Source organism: Selaginella moellendorffii, unplaced genomic scaffold, assembly GCF_000143415.4.
Source record: "Selaginella moellendorffii unplaced genomic scaffold, v1.0 SELMOscaffold_73, whole genome shotgun sequence".
NCBI lineage: Eukaryota > Viridiplantae > Streptophyta > Lycopodiopsida > Selaginellales > Selaginellaceae > Selaginella > Selaginella moellendorffii.
This window is the reverse complement of record NW_003314334.1, coordinates 489,697-513,006: the sequence shown is the minus strand read 5'-3', so window position 1 is coordinate 513,006 and position 23,310 is coordinate 489,697. Positions and strand designations below refer to the sequence as shown.

General features: G+C 41.7%; 1 protein-coding gene and 1 pseudogene across 1 annotated transcript; one reads left to right on the top strand and one right to left on the bottom strand.

Annotated features, from left to right (window-relative positions):
• Positions 1-8,324: 8,324 nt before the first annotated feature.
• Positions 8,325-9,647, top strand: LOC9648720 (26S proteasome regulatory subunit 6B homolog). Its single transcript, XM_024660185.1, has 5 exons — positions 8,325-8,564; positions 8,707-8,937; positions 9,006-9,164; positions 9,220-9,456; positions 9,513-9,647. The coding sequence occupies exons 1-5, from the start codon at positions 8,325-8,327 to the stop codon at positions 9,645-9,647; spliced, it is 1,002 nt and encodes a 333-aa protein (XP_024515953.1).
• A 179-nt stretch (positions 9,648-9,826) lies between these two features.
• On the bottom strand, positions 9,827-10,998 carry LOC9649410 (annotated as a pseudogene).
• Positions 10,999-23,310: the final 12,312 nt, after the last annotated feature.

Genomic DNA, 23,310 nt, shown 5'->3' with positions numbered 1-23,310 from the left:
GTATTGTAGTTTCTTCCATAATTTCAGGATAGTTGTTTGGTCTTTGATCTTGAGGGGGTATTCTATTGTAGTTGCTATTGTCTCGCTGGTAATAGTTTTGTCTTTGATTATAGAAATTATCATCACGTTGATAATAATTGTTATATCTTGGAGGTTGATTTCGTGGTGGTCGCACGTTTTGATTCCAGTTTCCTTGATATTGAGGATTGGGCTCTTGTCGAGGAGCATTCTCGATTCTTGAAACTTCCATTGTATTCCTAAATCGGCAATTCTTGGCTATATGGCCTTCTCTATCACAAATTTGACATTTTGGAAGCTGAAATTTGCATTCCAAATATGTATGTCCTTCATTTTTACACTTTGTACACCACACTCCTGCTTTGAGTTCGGTTTGTGAGATTTTCTTGATTATATCCTTCAAGTCTTGGTCTTTTGGTGTTTTCTTCTTTGTCTTAATGTGTATTTCTTCCTCTTCTTCATCATCTGAACCGTCATCGGTTTGTGAAGGTATAGCTTTTGTGAATTTCTTGAATCTCTTTTCCAATGTGAGGATTTCTTTGGAGAGTGTATCAACACTTTCATCATCTGGATTCTCTGTTGCAGCAGCAATTGCTACCATGTTTCTATAGATTTCTTTGAGTCCTTGGATATAGGATAAGCTCTTTCCTTTATCTGTTATCAAATCCTTGCAGCGCTTTGCATGAAACTTAAATCGTCGAGTGTAATCTTGAATTCCTTCACGTGATTTTTGCTTGAAGTTTTTGATGATCTCATAGTGTTCTTCTGGAGTTCCACCAGTCTGGAATTGCTCCTTGAATTGTGTGACCTTTTCATCATGGGTCAAAGCATCATCGAGTGTATTATGCCAATCGAGTGCTTTTCCCTTAAGTGTGTATGGGAAAAGTATTTCCCGATGCATTTCCTGTTTGTTCATCTTTACAATTTGATCAAATTGTTTAAGATGCTGGTTTGCATCTTCGGTTTTTCCACCAGTAAAAATGGGATAGGAAATCATGTTCCCTATGGCTGTCGCTGGGTTGATGATTGCCATTTGAAGTTGTAGACTTTGTTGGTGAAATTGTTGTTCTGGTGAGTCTGGATTTGAGTAAAACTTTGGTACTATGTATTCGGCTTCTTCAAATGCCTCAAACTTTGGGGCGTCTTCACTATTTAGTTCTTTGTTATCGTTGGCTGAGTTGCTTGACTCGGCAACTTGAATTTCTTTATCCTCCTTGTCGTACTTCTCTAATATTGTTTCTAAAATTTGTTGCTGTTGTTGTTCTAGTTTCTCTTTTCCTATCTCTTCCTTTTTCACTTCTCGATTCTTTTGTCGAAGATCTCTTTCCCGGATCTTGATTGGGTCTGGTTTGTGTTTGTACATTCAGTTTGCTAAGTCTTCTCAACTTGATTGTTGAGGTAAGTTTCCTGAATTTATGTTTTGCCTAAGTTGTCTGTAGTCAATTGTTGTTCTTCATAGATTGCAAAGTCAAGCTCTTATGTCTTGAGTCTTCTGCAAGTTTGTTTTTGTAGTAGAAATGCGAAGTCAAGCTCTTGTGTCTTGAGTCTTCAATCGAGTTTTTCTTTCTCGATTCTTCCCGAGTTTCTTCTCGAGGTCACTTTCATGAGTCTAGCTCAGGAAAGGTCTTGTATTTGAAAAATTTGGTAGTGTAAGTAAGCACGATTTTGTTTGTTGGAAGGAGGTCGGTTGTGTCATAAATTGATCGGTGTAGCTGTTCGCTAGTGATATTTGGTGCTGCTCTCCAAATTTGGGATCGAGCAGGTATGCAAACGATTGCAACTCTCTTCTGGAGTCCAATCCTATCTGAATTCTTGAACAATTGTTTTAGTCTCTTACAATATGTTGGTCGTACTGGAATGCGAGCTCTCACTATGAGTGTTTGTGTTTCTCAGTCGTTGGTAGTATTTGAAAGTGCTGAATACAGCAGTAGTTGTATTTTAATGTCCTAATTCTCGTATGTTTCTAGTCTCTAATGACGTTCACACGTCACAATATAGTTTCCAGCAATTTCTTGCTGCTTTAAGCCTATGTGTGCGCGGGTTTATCCAGCGCGAGTTTCTCTTTGATTAATTTCGTGATGGTGCATTTCCCTGATGCTGTTCTTGTCGGTAGCGTTCTACTGCCCTCAATCGTATAGCACGTTCTCTTTCACGATCAGAGTCGATCGCTTCACGAACTTCCCAAGGGATAGTCTCAATTAATACTCTTGCATTATAAGTTTGAATCCTTGATGCAGGATCTCCTAAAATACTCCTTAAAATGTTGAGACTGCTTGGACGCACTCTTCCTTGTTGGTTGCGAGTGATATGTCGCTCTAAGCTGGGGTTTCGACGTTGGACCTCAGTGTCAAAGTTGAAGTTTGGTACTGTATTTAATCTTGGCCTATTGTGATCCTGTCTTAAATTTCTCCTCCTTCGACTTGTTATCCTCGAGTTTCCAAGTCGTTCCCTTGAACTTGACTCAAGTTCAGGGTCCTGTCGGTTTCTTAATCTCGAATTCCGAATTCGATTTTGTTGATGGTCTTGTCCTTGATTTCTTAATTCTCCAGCTATTCTCGTCCGTCCTAAACGGTGCCAATATGCTATAGTATATAGTTCGATAAGAGTGCTTGTTGGTAGCGTTACGCGAAGAGGACTTTGAAGAAGTCGGTAAAGTAATTCCGCGTTCTCTTCGAAATCTCTAAATCTAAGAGTGTCCACAAACCAACGAACTTGTGGTTCAAAGGTACCACACTCTGTTGCTGCTATGACTCTCGTCAAATCAGTGTTGAAAGCAAGCGTTAATGGTTGAAACGTTTCATGTTTGTGTATGCCTAGGAATTCGACAATTGTTTGTTGAAAGAGGTGTCTGCGATACACCCAAGTCAGGATTCTTCGAGTTGCAAAGAAATCGAAGTAAACATATTTTTCTTTCAACATTTCCTCATTTTTGCATCCTTTCTATTTGCTAGACAATTTGTAGAAGAGTCGCAGAATCGTTTCTTGAAGTTTTTGTAAGCAACTAAAGCTTTGTTTCGCTGCTTGTTCTAAACTATCGTCTCTCTTTTTAGTGTCGTTTTCTTGGGCTATTTCTTCTCGTTTTCTTCTCTTCCCCGCTGTGGCATTTTCATCCTTGATTCGGAGTCTAGCTTTTGCTTGCTTGCAAGTGTCACATCGCCATTTTGGATAGCATTCCTTGTACGGTTTTGCACAATTTCTGAAACCACACAAAAGGCAGTCTTCGTATCTTGTACAGCTTGTGTCTCCAAATGGGCAGTCGTGCTTTTTCATTCTTCCTCCATCTCCAGCCGCTAGAATTTTCCCTTGGTCGTTTCCTTCTCGCAGATTCTTGGAATATTCGCTTTCTTCAACCTCTCGCCAAAAACAGTTACGCGTACGCTCCAAGTTTTCCACGACTTGGGTGGCTTCAATCTTCAAGTGTTCTTCATCTTTTGGTCTTACGCTCCATTTTTTTTCTTCATTCCTTCATGCTCTTCCACCGTTTTTGTTTTACGGTCTTGTTTTTCTTGATTTTTGGGGCTTTTTCTTCCTATGCCATTTTCTTGAGCGTCTTTGGTCCGTTTTCCTTGAAGTTTTGGGGAAAATGATCGTCTTGATCTGCTCTATCCCACCGTGGTCGCCAGTGAAAACTCCTGGAATCTCTGGACTGGGAGGAAACGTCCACACGAGATTTTCCTAGGAGCTTCAAATCTTATCTAGTCCCTAAATCTAAAACTACACTACAAGAAGAATGCACTTACCTGCTTGTGCCAAGCCAAGTTGGGACTGTGAACAAGTGCTTGAAGGTGCTAGTCCCACGCCTTTGATCCCTTGAAGGCGATGGGTAAGTAAGACATTGCTGTGAAGAGCCAAGAGATAGGCAGAATGACGATGTATTGCAATGTATTTTGTATTAGGGATCAGTCTAAAAACATTCTAAGTCCTACTTTTATAGTCTCTACTGCTCACGTCAAGGTTAGGAATACAGTCCTAACCTTGAACCTCTCAAGTTTACTTTCCTAAGCTTGAATCCTCGAGCTTGTCTTTTTTTTCTCCCTTCTCCAGCAGTCGACCGTGGAAAAGGTCCCATAAGATCAAATGCCACCAACTCAAACGGACGGGAAACTGCAATTGACTCCAACCATCCTTCCGCAGCACAAGGGGGAGTATTACGAGCTTGGCACCAAACGCAGCTATGCACATACCAGATAACATCACGTCGCCTCTCCGGCCAATAAAAAGACTTGCGTAGGTTCTCGGTCACACGACGATGTCCCATATGCCCACCTAGAACAGGAGAATCATGGTAAGCATGGAGAAACCGCGGAATAAAGACAGAAGGCACCATTAGTCGTAAATGATCATTAGGATCTGTCCCCACAAAATAAAGAAGGCCATCTTCAAAGTGATATTGAGAATGTAAATGCTGGAAAGGCAAGTCATCAGCAGGTGATGCAAGATCCTCAAATGCATCTCGAAGCGTTCGAATCCATGGCTCAATCTTTTGAGCCTTGCGAACCTCATCAAGAGAATGTAGATCTTGCTCTGCGTCTTGTGGACACTGAACGTCAAGTACAGCAACCGCCGACGGCACAGAATCCTCACCTAGAAAATCCACAGATGCTGGAATAATAGGCTCATTAGAAACATGAGAAGAGAGTGGAGAAGGAAGAGGAGCTCGAGAAAGGGCATCAGCATCGACCATAGAACTCTCTGGGTGATGAGCAACATCAAAATCATATATTTGAAGCTTCAAAGCCCACTGAGCCGTACGACCAACCATGTTCTTCCGCTTCAGTAATGAAGTAACGGCAGCATGGTCACCTTCAAGTAACGTCCAAGAACAATGTAGATATGCATGAAGTTTCTCGAAACCCCAAACTGCCGCTAAACACTCCTTATTTGTCGTGGAGTAGTTCACTTCTACTGGTTGTAACGTATGGCTTATATATGCAATGGGATGATGCTAACCAGGCACACTTGGGCTTTCTTGCATTAACACACTTCCAAGACCAATATCAGAAGCATCTACGGGCAAAATAAAAGGTCAAGTGTAGTTAGGATATGCCAAAACCGGACAACACTTTGAGATCCACAAACGCCTGCTCAAAATCTGAAGACCAGATGAAAGATGACGTTGATGATTTCAGCAACGCTTGCAATGGTGCAGTGCAATCAGAAAGATGATCCACAAAACAACCGAGATACTGCACCTTGCCTAAGAAGCGCTGCACATCATTCACACACTTCGGAGTAGGGAACTTTAGAACGATTGCAAATTTGTCAGGATCAACTTGCAAACCCTTACGAGAAATACAGTACCTAAGATAAGTTGTGTCCTTGGACCCAAACACGCACTTTGACCGCTTCAGGTTTAAACTAACATCCCGTAACTGATCCAATACTTTACACACATCACGAATGTGCTCCTCCCACGTCCCCTCCGAGTGAATCAAGACATCATCAATGAAGTCAGCAGTCACTTTTGGCATATCACAAAGAACTTCATCCATCATCCACTGGAAAGTTGCTGGAGCATTGTTCAAACCAAACGGCATCACCAAAAACTCGTACAAACCAAACGGTATATGAAAAGAAGTCTTAGGAATATCTTCTTCGGCCATCAGTACTTGCCAGTACCCAGAAGCAAGATCTAGCTTGGTGAACCAACCACTTCGCCTTAGACGATCCAAGAGATCCGTAGTGTGAAGAAGAGGGTACACATTCGGGATTGTCACTTCATTTAATGGACGATAATCAATGCAAAAACGAATACTCCCATTAGACTTCGTCACAAGATGAGGTTTACATGCCCAAGGACTCTGCGACTTCCGAATAACACCCTTCTCTAACATCTCCTTGACATTTGCACATAAAATCTTAATCTCCTTGGGTAACCTACGATGAATCGGAACCTTGATCGGATGAGCATCCCCAGTTGGAATGGGATAACATGTGGCAATGTTGGCCCCAAACGATAAGTCAAATTCAAAAAGATCAGAATACTCTTTCGTGAGCTGGTCAACAGCTACAACACAAAGATTGTTGGAGGGATCGGAAAAAGGAAGAGCAGAACAAGATGGAAACACAGGAGAAAATAGTGGGGGAACAAAAGTAATGGAAGCAAAGGTAGAGGTAAAGGGCCGAAGAGGTACAGAAGTGAAAGGAATGGATGAAACATAAGGAAGTATGAGACAAGGGGGAGAAGCGTTAAAGTCACATTTGGCATGATTGCACTGCAACCAATCCATACCAAGAATGAGGTTAAAAGCTTGACTCGGCACCACCCGCAATGTCAAGCTCAAGATTGCCCACATGCACAACTAGATCCACCTCATGTCGTGCATATACATGTGTACGGCTGTTGCCATAAAGAATAAAAATTGGGTCCGCCACATGATGCAAGTGTAGACCACAACATGTGGCAACAGGTCGAGCAATAGAAGATAAACTCGAACCTATATCAACTAACATGGAGAGAATAATAGAAGACCTCTTATAAAAATGAGCTTGGAAAGTAAACACTAGATGAACTGGTGCTAAGTGAACCCCTTGATGATACTCCCGAAAGAAAGATGGAGGGGTCACTAATTTATTCTCGCAAGGTCCCTCCATCACTTGCGCAACTCCTTGTTTCCCAGATGTACCGTGGTGTCCAAACCTTCCACTGCAGCAGCACCAACGGGACGTTGTTGACGCCAAGGTCTCCACACAGAAAATGGAGGTCACCAATCTAGAAAGCACCGACAACGCCGATAAGTATGACCAACTTCATCATATGCCCAGCAACGAACATCATGGCCATGACCACGTCCTCGCCCTTGTCCTTGGACTCGAGTAGCAGCAGCATCAACCTCCATTGGAATAGGACCATCACTCATAGGAAGTAGAGCTAAAGGACGTGCAGTGAGAAGTGGAAGAAGCGATGTCTCATAACGTTGTGCCAAGCGAAGAGCATCGTCAAGAGTGGCAGGAGCAAGTGCATGCACAAGTCTAACAAGATCTTGACAAAGTGCTGGCCACAACATTTCTAGCTTGATCCGCTCCGACATATTGGGCTCCGCACAAAGTAAAAGACTTCAGAAATGAACGCCAAATTGCATCATCGACTCAGATGGCCCTTGGCGAAGACGATGCAATTGTTGAAAGGCATTATCACAATCGTCTGCATGTCCGAAGGCACATTTGAAAACGTCTGAAAGAACACTTTAATCCCCACGAGTGGTTACACTCAATCCATTGTACCACTACAATGCCATCCCTTGGAAACACGTGGGAAACTCACATAAATGTCGAGCATCATCCCAAAAATGATATGTGGCAATCACCGTGAAGTGATCGAACCAATGGTACACATTATCCCCAAGATTCCCATGAAAGAACTCTGGACGAACACAAGGATTGGCACCAAGAGTAGGAGGAGTTAGACCACATGCCGTGAATGCTACCATCAATTAAGTTTGGTTGTTCAATTGCAAGCGCATACCATCAAGCAATTGGACCAACTGCTACTCTAGCGTCAAAGGAGGAGATTGCTGATTCGCCATGAAGATAAACAAAAAAGAAAGAGCAAAAGAAAAGAAATGACAAAAAGTTAAAAGGAAATGGTAGATTTAAACAATGCAAAAAGCTAGATCTAAACAAAAATCTGAAAGGGAAGAACAAAAGAAAGGAAATGGAAAAAATTAAATCTAGAAGATATAGAAGCTAGATCTAAACCAAAATCCCAAATCCAAACCCTTTTCATGAACAATCAAAGTTGCCTCTCACCTCCACCAATGTGAGTGCATGGAATTATCAATTAACCCAAAAACCCTAGCTTATATATAAGAATGAGTGGTCCGGATTAAAACCAATCCAACAGCTACCAAAATCCCATTACGTTAATATTAGTATACGGCATCGTAGCCGTACAGTTGCCCTCATATCATGAATTTTTCAATATTATAAATTTGCTCTTACTTCATTTAGAATATATTTTTCAAATTAGGGCAAAATAAATTAATTGGGGTAAATTAAATAATTTGAGTGAACATATTAATTAAAAAATATAATAAACTTATCAAAATCAAATGAGTTGTTTACAAGTATATAAATTATGACCAAATTTATTACATCGACTAGAAGTTGGCTCAAGTTATTTAATTTAGCACCAAATTAATTAATTTAGATAAAATAATATATTAATATGTTAATTTTATTATTTGATTTAGGACTAAATTAAATACTTTGAGCTAATTTGTGGATAATCGGACAGTTAAGTTAACTTGTGGCTAAATTCATCAGAGTGCAGGAGATGAGATTCACACGCTGCCAGATCCTAGTCCATGCCACTATGCATAGGCCACTTGGTGGAGGTGATCGATGGGGACCACGCGATTGTCTTGTGGGAGTATACACCTCGGTATGTTAGGATCCAGAGCACTGTGAACAGAGAGCTTCTCAAGCCAGGGAGCTCGGTTGGTGTAAACAGGCACTCATTGGCTCTCATGGATGTTCTTCCATTGGAGGTGGACTCTTCGGTGTCGATTCTCATGGATTCTCTCAGACCGGAGGTCACATATGCGGTACGAAGTTCCTTTTGTTTTCCTTCTCTTTTGCAGACAAACTTTACACCACCTTTGATCTAGTTTTCTTCCATTCAAGCTTATCATTTTTCTTTTCTAGAAACTTTACCAGATTTGCTAAAACTTTTCTTTGGTTTTGCAGGAAATTGGGGGCTTAGAGTTACAGAAGCAAGAGATTCGAGAAGCTGTGGAGCTTCCGCTGACGCACCCTGAGCTCTACAGGCAGCTCGGAGTCGATCCACCCAAGGGAGTTTTGTTGTATGGTGCTCCGGGAACTGGAAAAACCATGCTCGTCAAGGCTGTGGCACATCACACCTCGGCTGCTTTCATCCGGGTTGTGGCATCAGAGTTCGTGCAAAAATACCTTGGAGAGGTGAGTTCTTTCTACTCTTTTTTTGTAAGCTCTCAACAGGAGAACGTTCGTGTCGAAACGTTGTGCAGGGTCCACGGATGATGCGCGATGTTTTCAACCTTGCCAAAGCAAATGCGCCAGCGATCATCTTTATCGATGAAGTAGATGCCATCGCCACTGCTCGCTTTGATTCTCAAACTGGCGCAGACAGGGAAGTGCAGAGAATTTTAATGGAGCTTCTTACCCAGGTTTTTCTTTCCTTTCCATTTTCTAAAAACCTTTGCTCAAAGCGTTCTCCTGCAGTTGGATGGATTCGATCAATGTCTCAACGTGAAGGTTATCATGGCTACAAACCGTGCTGATACTTTGGACCCCGCTCTACTGAGGCCTGGAAGACTCGACAGGAAGATCGAGTTCCCCTATCCAGATCGGCAAGAGAAGCGACTCATTTTCCAGGTTTGCACGTCCAAGATGAACCTCAGCGATGAAGTTGATTTCGAGGACTTCATTTCGAGGCCAGACAAGATCACGGCTGCCGAAGTAAGCGCTCATTAGGACTTTTGACAAGAAAAAACCCACGAACTTGTGCTTTCCAGATATCAGCAGTTTGTCAGGAAGCTGGGATGCAAGCAGTGCGTAGGAACCGATACATAGTTCTTGCCAAGGACTTCGAGAAAGGGTATAAAGCCAACGTGAAGAAATCCAGCAAGGAGATGACCTTTTACCAGTAACTGAGGTTGATCAAATTATTTGAAACCAGTTTATCTTTACACAGAAAGCAGCTCTCTCGGGCTTCGAGTTCCTTAACTTGCCTTTGCAGGTCTCCAGAGTTACAGGCGAAGAGGCCTTTACTCACACAGTTCTTACGAGACCACGTCCCTCCACACTGAATCTCTCGGCTTGCAAGTTCTCAGCTTTCCCCAGTGCTAACTTGCTTCACAGGCGAGTCGTAATTCCTCGTAACGCGTGCTTTCTGGAACAGTGCAGAAAGGGAAAGAAACCCAGCTTTAATCAAACTTTCAAAGCATACCCATTTATCCACGATAGTTTTTGTTGCTGCACGAAGTGACAAAAGATTCAACATGACATGCTAAATGATGTCAAAGTTAATCCTTTAAAACGGAGCGCGAAGAAGCTCTGGCATGGTAGCTAACACCAAAATCGAGCGCCACGAAGGCTTGCCTTGACGGAGCGAATGATCCCCTAATGCTTGCTTTGAAATCACTGTGAGAACAAAAGAAAGTGATAGTGAAAGTGAAAGTAAGCGAGGAAACAGTGATTTTATCGAGAGGAATGGTGGAAGTACTTTACGAATTTGAGTCTTGCCGAGAGGATTTGGCCCTTCAAGCTCGGGCGAGACGTGGATGGTGTGAAGAACGTCTCTAGGAAGAAAATAGACCATGATCCGGAAGCTCCTGAAGGAAAAGAGTACGTTGATGTTGTGGTCAAATCTTCCACCCAACGCCCCACCACCAAGATCTTCATCTGTTACGAAGAACACACACGCGATAGTAAAGAAGAAGCCAAACAACGAAGAAAAACGGCTAAACAGTTCTTACATTGGATTTCTCGGCGACGAAAGAGATGCACTTGAGAAGATCTATCGTGTCTTGGTCGTGAGATTTGTCTAGAACAGCAGTGCCCTGAGAAGAAACAAACTTTCCAGAAATCAAACGAACGAAACCAGACTCCTGATTCGTAGAACTGCCTCACTTGCGGGAGAATGGAGTCCAAATCCCCAATGATCGCATCCGGTATGAACCTACACAAGGGAAAATCTCTTACCTCTAACAATTATTAATCTTACCTCTCTCACGATCGATTCCTCCTGTCCCAGAAGCACCGGCAGCTCGTTGTAGAGCCGATTAGCTCCTCCATCGGCGCACATTCGCAATCTAGCTGCAAGAAACAAGGGAAAACAATGCGACGCGCCATCCGCGAAAGATTTGGATCAAACCTCTCTGCCACAGCAATGCCGCCAGCGATGGCAGGCGATAGTTGAGGATCACAAGCACGTAGGAGCAGTCGGAGCTATGGGCGCCGCATCCACTGAGAAGCTCTCCCATGCAATGCTCCATTTCAAAATAGACGAAGACCGGGTCATACCGTACATCGGGTAAAGAGGATCATGCCGTACAGTGGTACCGGACTAGCGCCCATTCTCGCGGGCTTGGACTTTCTCCCAAAGTCTCTTGCGAATCGCATCCGATTGCTCGGCTCTTCCCATCCTCTTCGCAGCGATGTCATACTCCTGGAGCCTCCCCACGGCGGCCAGCGTTCGTTTCTCCAGCTCCATCTCCAACTGGCGAATCTGTGCGGGAAATCGCCGGATCGGGGGCGATGGCGAGTCGAGATATCTGGAGAATGGGGTTACGCGAAGAGTTTTCTGGGTTGCGATGGTACCTGATCGACGATATTGATCGACGCCGGCACCTACGATGAACCAGAAGATAAATCCATGGTCGAGGAGGAGAAATTTCGAGAAAAATCTTAGCAATACCTGATTGCCGGTTCGAGCAGCAGATGCCGCGACGCTAGGAGGAACCTATAGAGATCATTCTCGATGAGCGCCAGGGAAGATCGCTTGAAAATCGTGCCGATACCTGATCGCTGGCTGGAGCAGCAGCCACTGTCGACGCTGGAGCACCGGGATTTCGAGCCGTCGGAGGTGAACTCTAGAGATTTGGGAGAGATCGGCCATGGCATTCTCGAAATATCACAAATCCAGCTGAGATACCTCGCGAATAGTGCCAGGATGTGGCGCCAACGACGCATCGCCGGATCGCACCTTCTTCTTGCGGCGCTGCGATTTCGATCCGCCCGCCATAGCTAGCTCTCTCTCACAAAAGTATAAGGGCGGCAATCTATTCAAACGAGCTTTCTTAGGGTTTATATTTCATGGCGTCGAATTTAATTAATGAGTTTATATAAGTCCCAAGCGGGGCTGCGTGTTGATCTTGCAATCCGGGAGGAAAGCGAAATGACCCTTCGACTTTTAAAGCTTTTGTGTTCCTGGGGAAGAAGCAAACGAGGTCATGGGCACACCTACGTGTAGATCAATGTCTAGAACTAGATAAGTTTCACGTCCACAAAGCCCTTCTATCAGCCAAGTTAATTTTTAAATGACTTTCTTAGTGAACAAAATTGTTTATATTAAATTAAGATGACAACAACAGTAACAATAGATGGGGTAAGAGCCTTCAAGCTAAACTAGATGATAGCAACAACAATAGTAGAGATGAGGCATGAGCTTTCAATCTGAACTCTATGAAGTGGATGTTTAGAGCAACAACCTAGCAATACCCAATCACTAGACTTTAAAACAAAAAAGACCCCAAAAGAACCAAACTTGGATTGAAGCAGGTGCTAGCTTAAATCTTAGCTTGTTGTCATGACTAGAAGTCCTTGCCACAAAACCCTACCTTTGCTATCCTAAACTGGTTGAGACAGACAGTCAGTTAATCAATCAATTGATCCATGTTTATTGACACATACCTGCTGAGTGCCTCACTGCCACATCCATGTGTGGATGTAGCAGGTGAAAGATTTAGCCCTGCAGTAGCATCAGCAGTTGAATAAGAACAAGAACAGGAGCAAAAGCAAGAAAGAAGAATGCCCCATAATGTTTGAGGGGAAGGTAGTCATTAAGATGCATCATCTACAACCAAACTTACCCTAAAAAAAATAAACAGCAAAAACCTTAAAACCCAAAGCTCATAAAATAGGGTGATGGCAATAATCTCTAATTCAGACTTGGCTTTCTAGTTGCAATTGAACGAGGCTCTTGCACATAGAAGATGCCGAATTGGCAATGCACATATAACAAATGGATTTGGAGAGTCTGCAAAAGCAAGAATTGGATAAAAGCATGATGAATAATCATGTACAGCCCAATCTGAAGAATGGTGCCTTCACTCCTGAAGAAGAGCGCCTTATCATTGAGCTCCATGCTAAGCTTAACAACAAGTGGCTCAAATGGCTACCCAAGTAAACACTGCAAAATCTTGAGGCATACTCTTCTGCTTTCTCTTCCCATTCTTAGTCATGTTGGTATACACTTCTCTAGCTTGAAATTTGTGTTTCACCATGTTGTAAAATCTTAACTTGCTATTGAAGTGCGTTCAAGGTTTTTTGTTTGTCTTTCTTGTGCTTTGCCTCATCAAGAAATTTATATCATGCTTACTTATGTTTCTCATTTTTTGGCTCTACAATTGTCTGCCCATGGGAGCATCAATAACAAGATCAAGAACTACTAGAACACCCAAATCAAGAGACAATAGCATGTAGGCCTGCCTATGTATCCCCCAAACATCCAGGCAGCAATAAATTATACAAGTTCCAACACAATCAACCATAGCACAACTACTAGGGCTTTAGTTCATGTATTCCAGAGATAACTCTAGTACAACAAATGACAATAAACAACAATTTGACAAGCTGCCCCTAAATGTTGTTGTTAAGGTATAGCTTTCCAAGAGTTGCAAATGTGATTTCGGGTATCAAAAGTTACTTATTGACTATCCTTTCAAATATTCTTTCTTTACTACCACAACGGCACGGTATTGTAGGACCTGTTATCAATCTCCACCTAAACTAGTTGAGAAACTAGTCATCACCTAAGTTGTCATTTAGTCAAGCATATTTGACACGGTGATGAGGAACTTATGATGTTGACTTGCACTTGCTAGTGTTGAGAACCCCTGTGATATTGAGTTTAGTCCCTCAATACTCAGAAGATGATAGCTTACAGTGTCTGCTAAACACCTTCGCTATTATGCCCTTTGTGTTAGTCTTATTTTGGTCCTAATTGCTATTTATGGAAAGTGTCTAGATTTGCTAATTTAGCATATTTACAGAATGTAAAAATTATCCTAAACACAATGGTGTTCGTCTTGTGTCCAAATTCACAATCTAACACCATTTCATATTTAGTAAGTTTTGAATTAGTCCTAGAAACTAACTCCTAGTACTAAGGAGGCTAAAGGTGAAAGCCCAAAGCGTGTGTTCTTGGCTTGTGGAGGGTTCCAAATGTAAAGTAAGGATAGTGGGTAGGTCGGGCATGGTTGACTAACTTAAGAATTAGTCTAATTCTCGCTTGCATGCTTATCCTTGTTCTATGTTTGGCTTGGGTCTAAGCCTAAGTTTCATTCCATGCTAGCTGATGGAATATCCTTGCATTAAGCCACCAGTATGTTGAAATAGCGCCAAACTCCGTTTGGTTCCATTTTGTATGCTGTTCTTGGCATTGGGATGCTGGATACTCTAGGACTGTTCCAAGTCACTCCGTGCTTTTGTCCCTTTGCTCCTTGGGCTGTATGCTTGGGAGTCATTCCGTGCTCTAGTGCCATTGCTCCTTGGCTCCATGCTTGGGAGTTTGGCACTGTTCCTGCATTCAATGGCCCAAAGCCTTGAAACTCGGGTTCCACACCACTATCCTTTGGAGACGTGGCATATGACACATGGCACATGGAGGGTTTAGGTTCTGCTTCGTGGTTATCCTATGGTAAATCACCATAGGATAAAGGGTAAAAACCACGTGCGGTATTAAAGGATACGTCTCAGCGAGTACTATCTAATGAGATTGGGCAACTAGTTTTATTGCATATGCAGAGATGAAAACAATGATCTGAGTGGGTACAAGTTTGGGTGCTAAGACTTTGCATTAGTTCCTTGGATATGGATTTGGTTACCTTTTTTGTACTGTAATAATGTAAGCTTACTCTTGGGCTAAGAAGTGGGATTTGAGGTGTACCATTTTGCACGAGTTTTTGCTTAGGCTCGTGAGTGAGGCAGATTAGCAACTCAAGGTTACACTTTGAGTTGGCAGGATTAATGTTAGCCTATCACTGGTTCTATGAGCTGTTCCATGTACTGTAGGTGAAAGTAAACTTTCCCTAGGTTTGCTATGAGTGGCAAATAGGCTGGTCCGTAACTATTTAGCACGGGACTAGTGGATCCTTCCTAGACATGATTATGAGTGGATCAATCAAGACTATAGGGATAAGTTTATTAGTTTAAGTAATGCTCTCTCAGAGAATTGTTAGGGACGAAGGATCAAACACATAAATCATCTTCTCTTCTTGGAGAGATGATTCACAACGAGATGTGACTCATTGCCTGTGTTCACATTATGCAATCAAGAGACCCTACTTTGATGCATGTTGGAAATAATAATCTTGTAAATGGTGAGTCATGGGATGGCTAAACCATTTTATCTAGGCTTACTATTGGAAGACTTGAGTTACAATGCTCAATTCTTTTTCGGGGAACCTTGTTATTGCTCCTTGAGTAACTTGGTGTTGGAGTTTTAAGTTGGTTAGAAAGAGAGTTATATAAGCTTGTCCATGTGAACAAAAAGTTAGTAGTGTTAGGTGTTGTAAATCTCTATCAGTGGGGTGTGGCATTTATGTTGCATTTTGTTGAATCAAGTTAGAATTTGATACTTGTCTAAACTTTTGAAGTAATGACATAGGCATTGCTCGTAAGTTGCTCAATTGATGATCAAGTCATTATGATTTCTATATCATATTCAAGTGATAGTGAGCAATATGTTTACGAAGTTGCTTGGTTATATGATGATCAACCCCAAAAGTGATTGATGGTGAAACTAGTCTACTTGCATGTAGTAACAATGAAGTAGCTTTGATTAAGTTCTCAATGGTGAATCATTATGCTAAGTTTAAGCTAGTTCCTTGTTTCCTTGAGTTTGCTCATTGAGGTGTTGAAAAAGGGTTGTAACATTCATTTGCTATAACTCATCTGTTGATCCGTTAGCATTTGGAGTAGATTGTTGGATGGAGAAGGTGTGTAGTTGAGGCATTGACACCGCTAGCACTTGTGTTAGTGGAAGTGGCATTGTAGTTTCGAGTGATGAGGAATTTTCTTTAGAACTTGATTTTTCATGTCATTTTTCTTATTAGTGTTTTGGCTTCACATTGGATCTTGAATGTGGTTGAAGAAAAGTGTTAGTGCAATATGGATATCCAAAGATATGGTCTTCGTGATTAAGCCTTGGATGTTTATTTTGTATTTTGGTAGATGTTGATGTTGGATTTAGAGATATGGGCAAAGTCAATGCTTAAGCATATTATTGGGTTATAAGAATTTGTGTTGAAGTGAACTTATATGAAGTTGTTAGTAGGAGGAAGTTGGTTGAGTTTGAAAGTTTATATTCCTAAACTTAGAGTCATTCTTTCTCTAAGATGGAAATTTTTCACAAATTTTCTTAGGCTTTTTCAATGGCTGATTTGTTAATCACTTTGCCCGAAAACCATTCCGTTTTCGTAAATTAGTACAAACTAGTGAAAGGGTTAGAGTTAACTTTAGTTAGCTTAAACCTTAGTAGATAGTTTGTATGATGTGACCCGAAAGGAATGTTAACTTTTGGGGCTAAAGTAATTAAGTTGGATAGAGTCTAGAGTTGGTGTAAAAAAGTGGCCCTTACACTTTTCTAAAAAGGTGACCTTTGTGCCTTTTTTTTGTAGCATTTTGCTGGGTGGCAGGTTGCACCTTGTATTTTGTTAGACTTTATGAGAGTAGTGAGTTCTCACTGATCATGACTTAGTCTTGGTAGCCCTGTGCCTTAGCTAAGGATAGTCCAACTTAGTTGTTTGAGGTTGAGATATTGGTATACGTACTATAACTTTGTCTATAAGGAGGTTGTGTACTGATATAAGTCCATCTCATGGTCTACACTTTAATTTTGACTAAGTGTTGATCATGCATAGCTAGCCTCTTCAAGGCATGCTCAGAACTATTGGCTAAATACATTAGTGAGTTTATTATGGTTGAGTTAAATTCGAGTGGCCATTTAGTTTATACTTCTCCATGAATATTTATCTCGTATCTAGGGTATTATGTTCATATTGGACAAATATATGACTTGATTACATGAGTTTAGTGTTTGGGTCTTATGAAAGCAAGTTGAAGAGTGATTGTTAGTTGCTCTACGACTAGTGATTGCTCGTAGACTTCGTCGAGGACTATTTGACGCTTGCTTCGCTCAATGATGATATAACAGTGATGGGTTTGCTTTACTAGATAGTGTTACGGAGGATCATGTCATTAGGCTTACATGGTTTTTCCATGTTGGTATGTTAACTCTACCTTCGTCGATATCTTTTGGTTGCATTTAGTTTGTAGTGTTGGATTTCATTGAATCTTAGATGTAGTGATTCACTCTTTGATGATGTGTTATCTGTAACTGAGTAATGTTGAAGGATTTGTCTCAGATGCTAACAAAGGTATTTTTGATTTTGGTTAGCTCGGTTGTTAGAAAACTTTGAGTGGTGATTCACTCTTGTTTTTTTCTAGTTTTGTTCTAGTGTTGATGGCATTGAAGTAATGCCTTATCATTGACATTGTTGATATTGAGATTTAAATGAAATGTCTCTTCATAGAATTGATATTGAGTTTCATTAGTCTTGATGAAGATCGTGTTGATGATTTGGCTATAACTTTGTGTTATTAACATTTGTGCATTTGCTAGTTAGCAACTGTATTGACCTTCAAATGAACTGAGTAACAAGTTGAATTAATTGTGTTATATATGAGATTGTTTAGTAGGGGTTGAGTTTTAGCTTTTCCTTGAAAGGTGATTCAGTCGTGAACTATACTAACTTTACAAGAAAAAGAGTTAATGATTGGTATTGAGTGATTAAATCCTTGCTGGATTTTAGTTTAGATATATCGATCATTAATGGTTTTTCTTGTACTTGTTATTTAGTGAGTTACGTCTTGCTATAGATAGATTTATGGAGGATTGTTTAATAATCACTTGTTGAGCATAGCTCCATTGTGTTTAGCTTTTGGAATAAAGTAAACATATTTTTCATTAGCTTTAGCATTATGAAGTTTAATTTATGGATGTGTTGAAGAAGATATTAATGGTTATACCATGATTTCTTCTTTAGCATTGAAATTAATTTATGCAAGACTTGTGATCATTATTAGGCAAGACTTAGCTATAGACTTCTTTAAGCTTTTGGTTCTTTGAGTTTGGTGCTCATTATTCCATTTGCTAAAAGTTGTTGGGGAAGGCATTTTAATTTTAATATTGAAGTTAGTATTTGCATCTCGCAATCATTAGTGATAGTTGGTTATCCTTGTCAAAAGTTTTTCTTAATTATTGTTGATCTAGAATGATTTGCCATTTTTCGGGATGGTAGATTCTTTCTTCGACAATGATTATGCATCTTTTCATTGATAGGATGATTGATGATCTTTCATGAGAGTTAATTATTCTCTTTGATGGCTTTTGGCTTTTTGCATTACCACATATTCTTTATGGTTTGCTTTGGATTGGTCTATGGAGTTTGAGATATTGGTAGGATGTTGTTGACACTTGCTTGAGCAACTCTAGTTCCTTGGTATTATTGACTAAGATTTATTCAAATTGACTAGTATGATAGTTGGCATGAACGAGTGTTTGTTAGTCTTCCCATATTCATTCTGTGTTGTTGATTGTTGCTCACATTAGTTCTGATAGATTAAAATGTTATTTCTTTTAGGTGATACATTTGCAAGCATCTTGCTTGCCAATCGATGATACTTATGATCTTTTAATTGTCTTTTATAAGTTGTTTAGCATGTTATCTAAAATCTTTGATTGTTTAGTTTTATCATTGAGTTTCCTTGATGATACATTGGCTATTGAATTTTGTTAAATGATGACTCTTATGTTTTCCAAATATAATGATATTGGTGGTTCCTATCCTCTAATACTGGTTTATCGGATGATAACTTACTTGGAATACTTTTGTGTTCTAAGCTTTATTCACTGATAATTAAATCTCTAAGATATCATTGTTTATGACTTTGATATTGTCCATTTATTGATCTTTGAGTTTGGGCTAGTATAGGCAAATTAGCTTCAGCATTTCGTGTGCATGGTGAAATCTTTAGTCATAGGGTAGCTACTATAGACTGATCACATCACCCACTTTTCTATCGATGTTCCTTATTTCGTTGAAAGGGTATAACTGTGTAAACAACTCTAATTGCCTGTTTATAGTAGATTATCTAAACCTTACCAACGGGTTTGGTTTTTCCCCCAGAGGGTTAGGGCCTTTAGCTTTTATCTCTATGTCTCTGCAGGTAGGGGTGTATCACACTTTTGTAAGCTAGGTGATACCCAAAGTAGTAAGGGTGGCTAACTCCATTGGTCATTTCCTTGTCGGCGATGACCGGAAGGTGTCTGAGTTGGTAGCGCATCTGCGTTAGACAAAGAGGTTACCCTAACTCATTTAAGTTGGTCCATTTCTCACATAATATGAATATCATAAACTTTTTTTGGAGTTGTTTTCTTGGCAGTATTCTAGACTCGAGTATACATCGACGAAGACGTCGATCTTCCCTAAGGGGGGGAGAGTGTCGCGAATGTGACTTCGGGTATCGAAAGTTACCTATCAGTTGTCCTTTCAGATATTCTTTCCTTACTACCACAATGGTAGGAGGTTAGTATTGCTGGACCACCCATTATCAGTCTCCACCTAAGCTAGTTGAGAAACTAGTCATCACATGTGTAGCGCATGTGATCATGGGATGAGATTTGGATATACTGTCACCAAATGGGGGTAAATGGGGATAAAATAGCCACTAAAGGCTCTTTCATCAAGCAATTGCCCCTTTTCCAGTTGGCTTAAGGGGAGAGAGATAAGGTGCGTTATAGTTGGTATCGGAGCAAATGGCACGGGTTCGATTCCCATTGATTAGTGGCTACTAAAAAAAAGTATAATATACCCTTGAGCAAGGTATATTCCTACCCCTAAATTTGAAATCATACGTATTGGGCATCCATGCGTATGTCCTTCCTCTTGTGTGGAGTATCCACGGACGAAGGTATCCACCGTGGGACTGCGGTACGGGTGCATGACTAGTTGCCTCACGGTATCTACCGTGGGACTGCAGTACGGGTGGATGACTAGTTTCCTCACATGGAATAGTTGGTCTACACAATGAAAGGATTGGTAGATTGAGTGCGGAAATGGAAGTGCTAGTTCCCCTTGGTTTAGTAGGGGTTGTTAGTCAATAGTCAATATGGTCTACACAATGAAAGGATTGGTAGATTGAGTGTGGAAATGGAAGTGCTAGTTCCCCTTGGTTTAGTAGGGGTTGTTAGTCAATAGTCAATAAGGACATTGACATCTCTGAAGGGGGGAAATGGAGGTGCTAGTTCCCCTTGGTTCAATAGGGGTTGTTAATCAATAGTCAATGAAGGGGGGAAATGGAGGTGTTGGTTCCCTTTGGTTCAGTAGGGGTTGTTAATCAATAGTCAATGAGGACATTGACATCTCTGAAGAGGGGGGTGAGTGTAGCGCATGTGATTATGGGATGAGATTTGGATATACTGTCACCGTGGATCCTTAGAACCTTGGGGGATAAATGGGGATAAAATAGCCACTAAGGGCTCTCTCATCAAGCAATTGCCCTTTTTCCAGTTAGCTTAAGGGGAGAGAGATAAGGTGCGCTACAACATGTGCACTTAGACCAAAAGGGCACTAAAGAAGGAAATCCTAAGTTGTCATTTAGTCAAGCATATTTAACATGATGATGAGAAACTCATGATGTTGACTTACACTTGCTAGTGTTGGGAAAGTCTAAAGGAGGCTAAAGGTGAAAGCCCAAAGTGTGCGTTCCTTAAGAGGGGGGCCTATATAAAGTAGGGATAGTGGGTAGGTCAACTTGAGGTATAGTCTAACTTTTGCTTGCGTGCCTGTCTTTGTTCTGTGCCCGGCTTGGGTCTAAGCCTAAGTTCCATTCCATGCTAGCTGGTAGAATACCCATATCCTTGTGTTAGGCCACCGGTATGTTAAAATAGCACTAGACTCCATTGGCTCTGTTTTGCATGCTGATCTTGACATTGGGATGCTGGATACTCTAGGACTATTCCAAGTCACTTTGTGCTCCTGTCCCTTCTTTCCTTGGGCTGTATGCTCAAGAGTCATTATGTGCTCTAGTGCCATTGTTCCTTGGCTCTATGCTTGGGAGTTTGGCACCGTTCTTGCATTTAGTGGCCCAAGGCCCTGAAACTTGTGTTCCACACCACTATCATTTAGACATGTGGCATATGACATGTGGCATATGAAGGGTTTAAGTTCCGCTTCGTGGTTATTCTATAGTAAATCACTATAAAATAAAGGGTAAAAACCACATGCACTACACCAATTGATTGATGTTTAGAGAGATAACTTAGATTTTGGTCTCACATTGGCTACAAGGATCCAAATAGAAAATTGTGGCACTGAGTTTGGCTCCTTGCCAAGATGGGCTCTTCTGCCTAAGCTTTCAGCAATCAAAGCTGGCATTGCACGCATTTACAACATGCAAGGATCTTCCCTTCGAGAAGAAGCTCACATTCCAAAACTCTATTGAGTGTATTGTCAGTATCCAAACTGCTCCAAGTTGATGAGCCTTTCAAGACAATAACTATAAGCGACTAATTTTTCCATTCTACTTTAGTCACTTAGCCACACCTTTGATCACTTGGAGGAGTCTCACTCACAACCTCCTTAAGTCCTAATCCGGACTTGGGGACTTACTAGTCCCAAGAATGGCCCCCATGCCACTCAACCTTTGCACTTGGTCCAAGTGCTCCATGTGTCTGGTCCCATAACCGACACCCCAAGGTACTACCAACATACCAGCTCATTACGCTAAGGCCATGCCCATTCCCCTTGGTCACACCGGTGGTCCAACACCACCTACATCGTAGTCCCATCTCCTCTCAAAGACTGAGCCATTCATCCATGAGCGACCATCCTAGATCCACTCCTTAGCATCCTTAAGATGCCCACAGACATAGGGAGCAACCTTCCCCAATATCCTTTTTACAGTCCCCACCAAGTCCCTTTTCGGTCCATAGTTGTGTTCGCCAACACTACCACTAGAACAAGGCCCGTAGGCCCAACCTCTAAGTCCCACTATCCTTTGAGACTTCCTCACCACGTGATTGTATCCTTAGTCACTGCACTAGAGGACTACTCCTCTTCCTTTTCACAGTCTGGGACTTTTGGGACAACATTTCAGAACACTATGGCCTTATGCAAGCCTCATGGGTACTCTCCCCACCTTCCAACTTTTGGTGCTCTAGCCGTGGGCTTAGAGCGAGGTTCCATTGAGCCACGCTAGGTATCTAAGTAGGTAGTGCCACCCACACTTGGACTGGGAGCATCAGCCATTCAATCTCCCGAGGGAACTAAAGCCGCCTCTTGAACACTTCACCAAGCTACCCCGCTTGTCGATCTATATTCACTCTAGCCTTGGACTTCCCAGTGGTTATCCCATCACCCAACACCTAGGTATGGCCTTCCTGGGTCAAACTGGCCTTTCTTAGCTAAACAAGCTCCACTGGAGTCCTCCCCCTACTATACTTTTGGAGCTCACGAAACCCCCCATGGTCTAGGAGACGAAAGCTTTAGGCTTTCACCCTCTCAGACTCGAACTCGAACTTGGACTCAAACTTGGACTCGAACTCAAACTTGAACTCAGACTCAGGCTTGGGCTCGGTCTCGGTCTCGGCCTCAGCCTCGGTCTCAGTCTTAGTCCTGGTCTCAGTCTCGGTCTTGGTCCCGGTCTCGGTCTCAGTCTTGACTTCGGCCTCCATCTCGGGTCCTTCTCGGACTCCATCTCAGATTCCATCTCGAGTCCATCTCAAACTCCATCTTGGGTCCATCTCATACTCCATCTCGGACTCTATCTCAGTCCATCTCGGACTCCATCTCGGGTCCATCTCGGGTCCATCTTGGACTCTATCTCGGACTCTATCTTGGGTCTATCTTAGACTCCATCTCGGACTCCATCTCGGTCCATCTCCGACTCCATTTCGGGTGCATCTCAGTCCTCTTGTGTCCCTTTTCTAGAGACTCACTTCATGCTCATTCTTTGAGCACTCTGTTGGGAGTCCCACTCCCGCTCTCGACCTTTCAAGTCAGAGTTTTTAGTCCAAACATGTTACGCTCGTTTAGCTTTCGCTTCAACCATTACCATGTAACACCCTTTTGGCTCCACTTTGGGGCTAAGGGATTTGTGTCTCACAATAACTTGCACCAAGTATATGTGGAGTCTACAACATGCAATTTTGTTTAGAGTGTCAAGTTGCCTAGCACATATTTTGTACATGCACAAGCCACCAAAGGCTAAATGTCATTCTTTGGCCTATTTGGATATGCAGAATTAATTAAGTCTGAATGTAACCAAACAAAGAATCAGCAATTCTATATACCTAAAGCACTTGCCAATTCTATGAATTGTTTGTTGAATTTATCTCTTGACAACTTCTCTCCCTATCAGCTTTGTGGACTCTCCTTACAGATGCAAGATTGCCTATATCATTTGCACCTGAACATAAAATTCACAAAACTAGAAAAAAAATTGTAGAGAAAACAAAATAAATTC

Coding starts and splice junctions, on each gene's coding strand:
- LOC9648720 (XM_024660185.1), top strand. CDS start 8,325: ATGCCACTATGCATAGGCCACTTGGTGGAGGTGATCGATGGGGACCAC. Junction 8,938..9,005: donor TGCAAAAATACCTTGGAGAG/GTGAGTTCTTTC, acceptor AACGTTGTGCAG/GGTCCACGGATGATGCGCGA. Junction 9,165..9,219: donor TAATGGAGCTTCTTACCCAG/GTTTTTCTTTCC, acceptor GTTCTCCTGCAG/TTGGATGGATTCGATCAATG.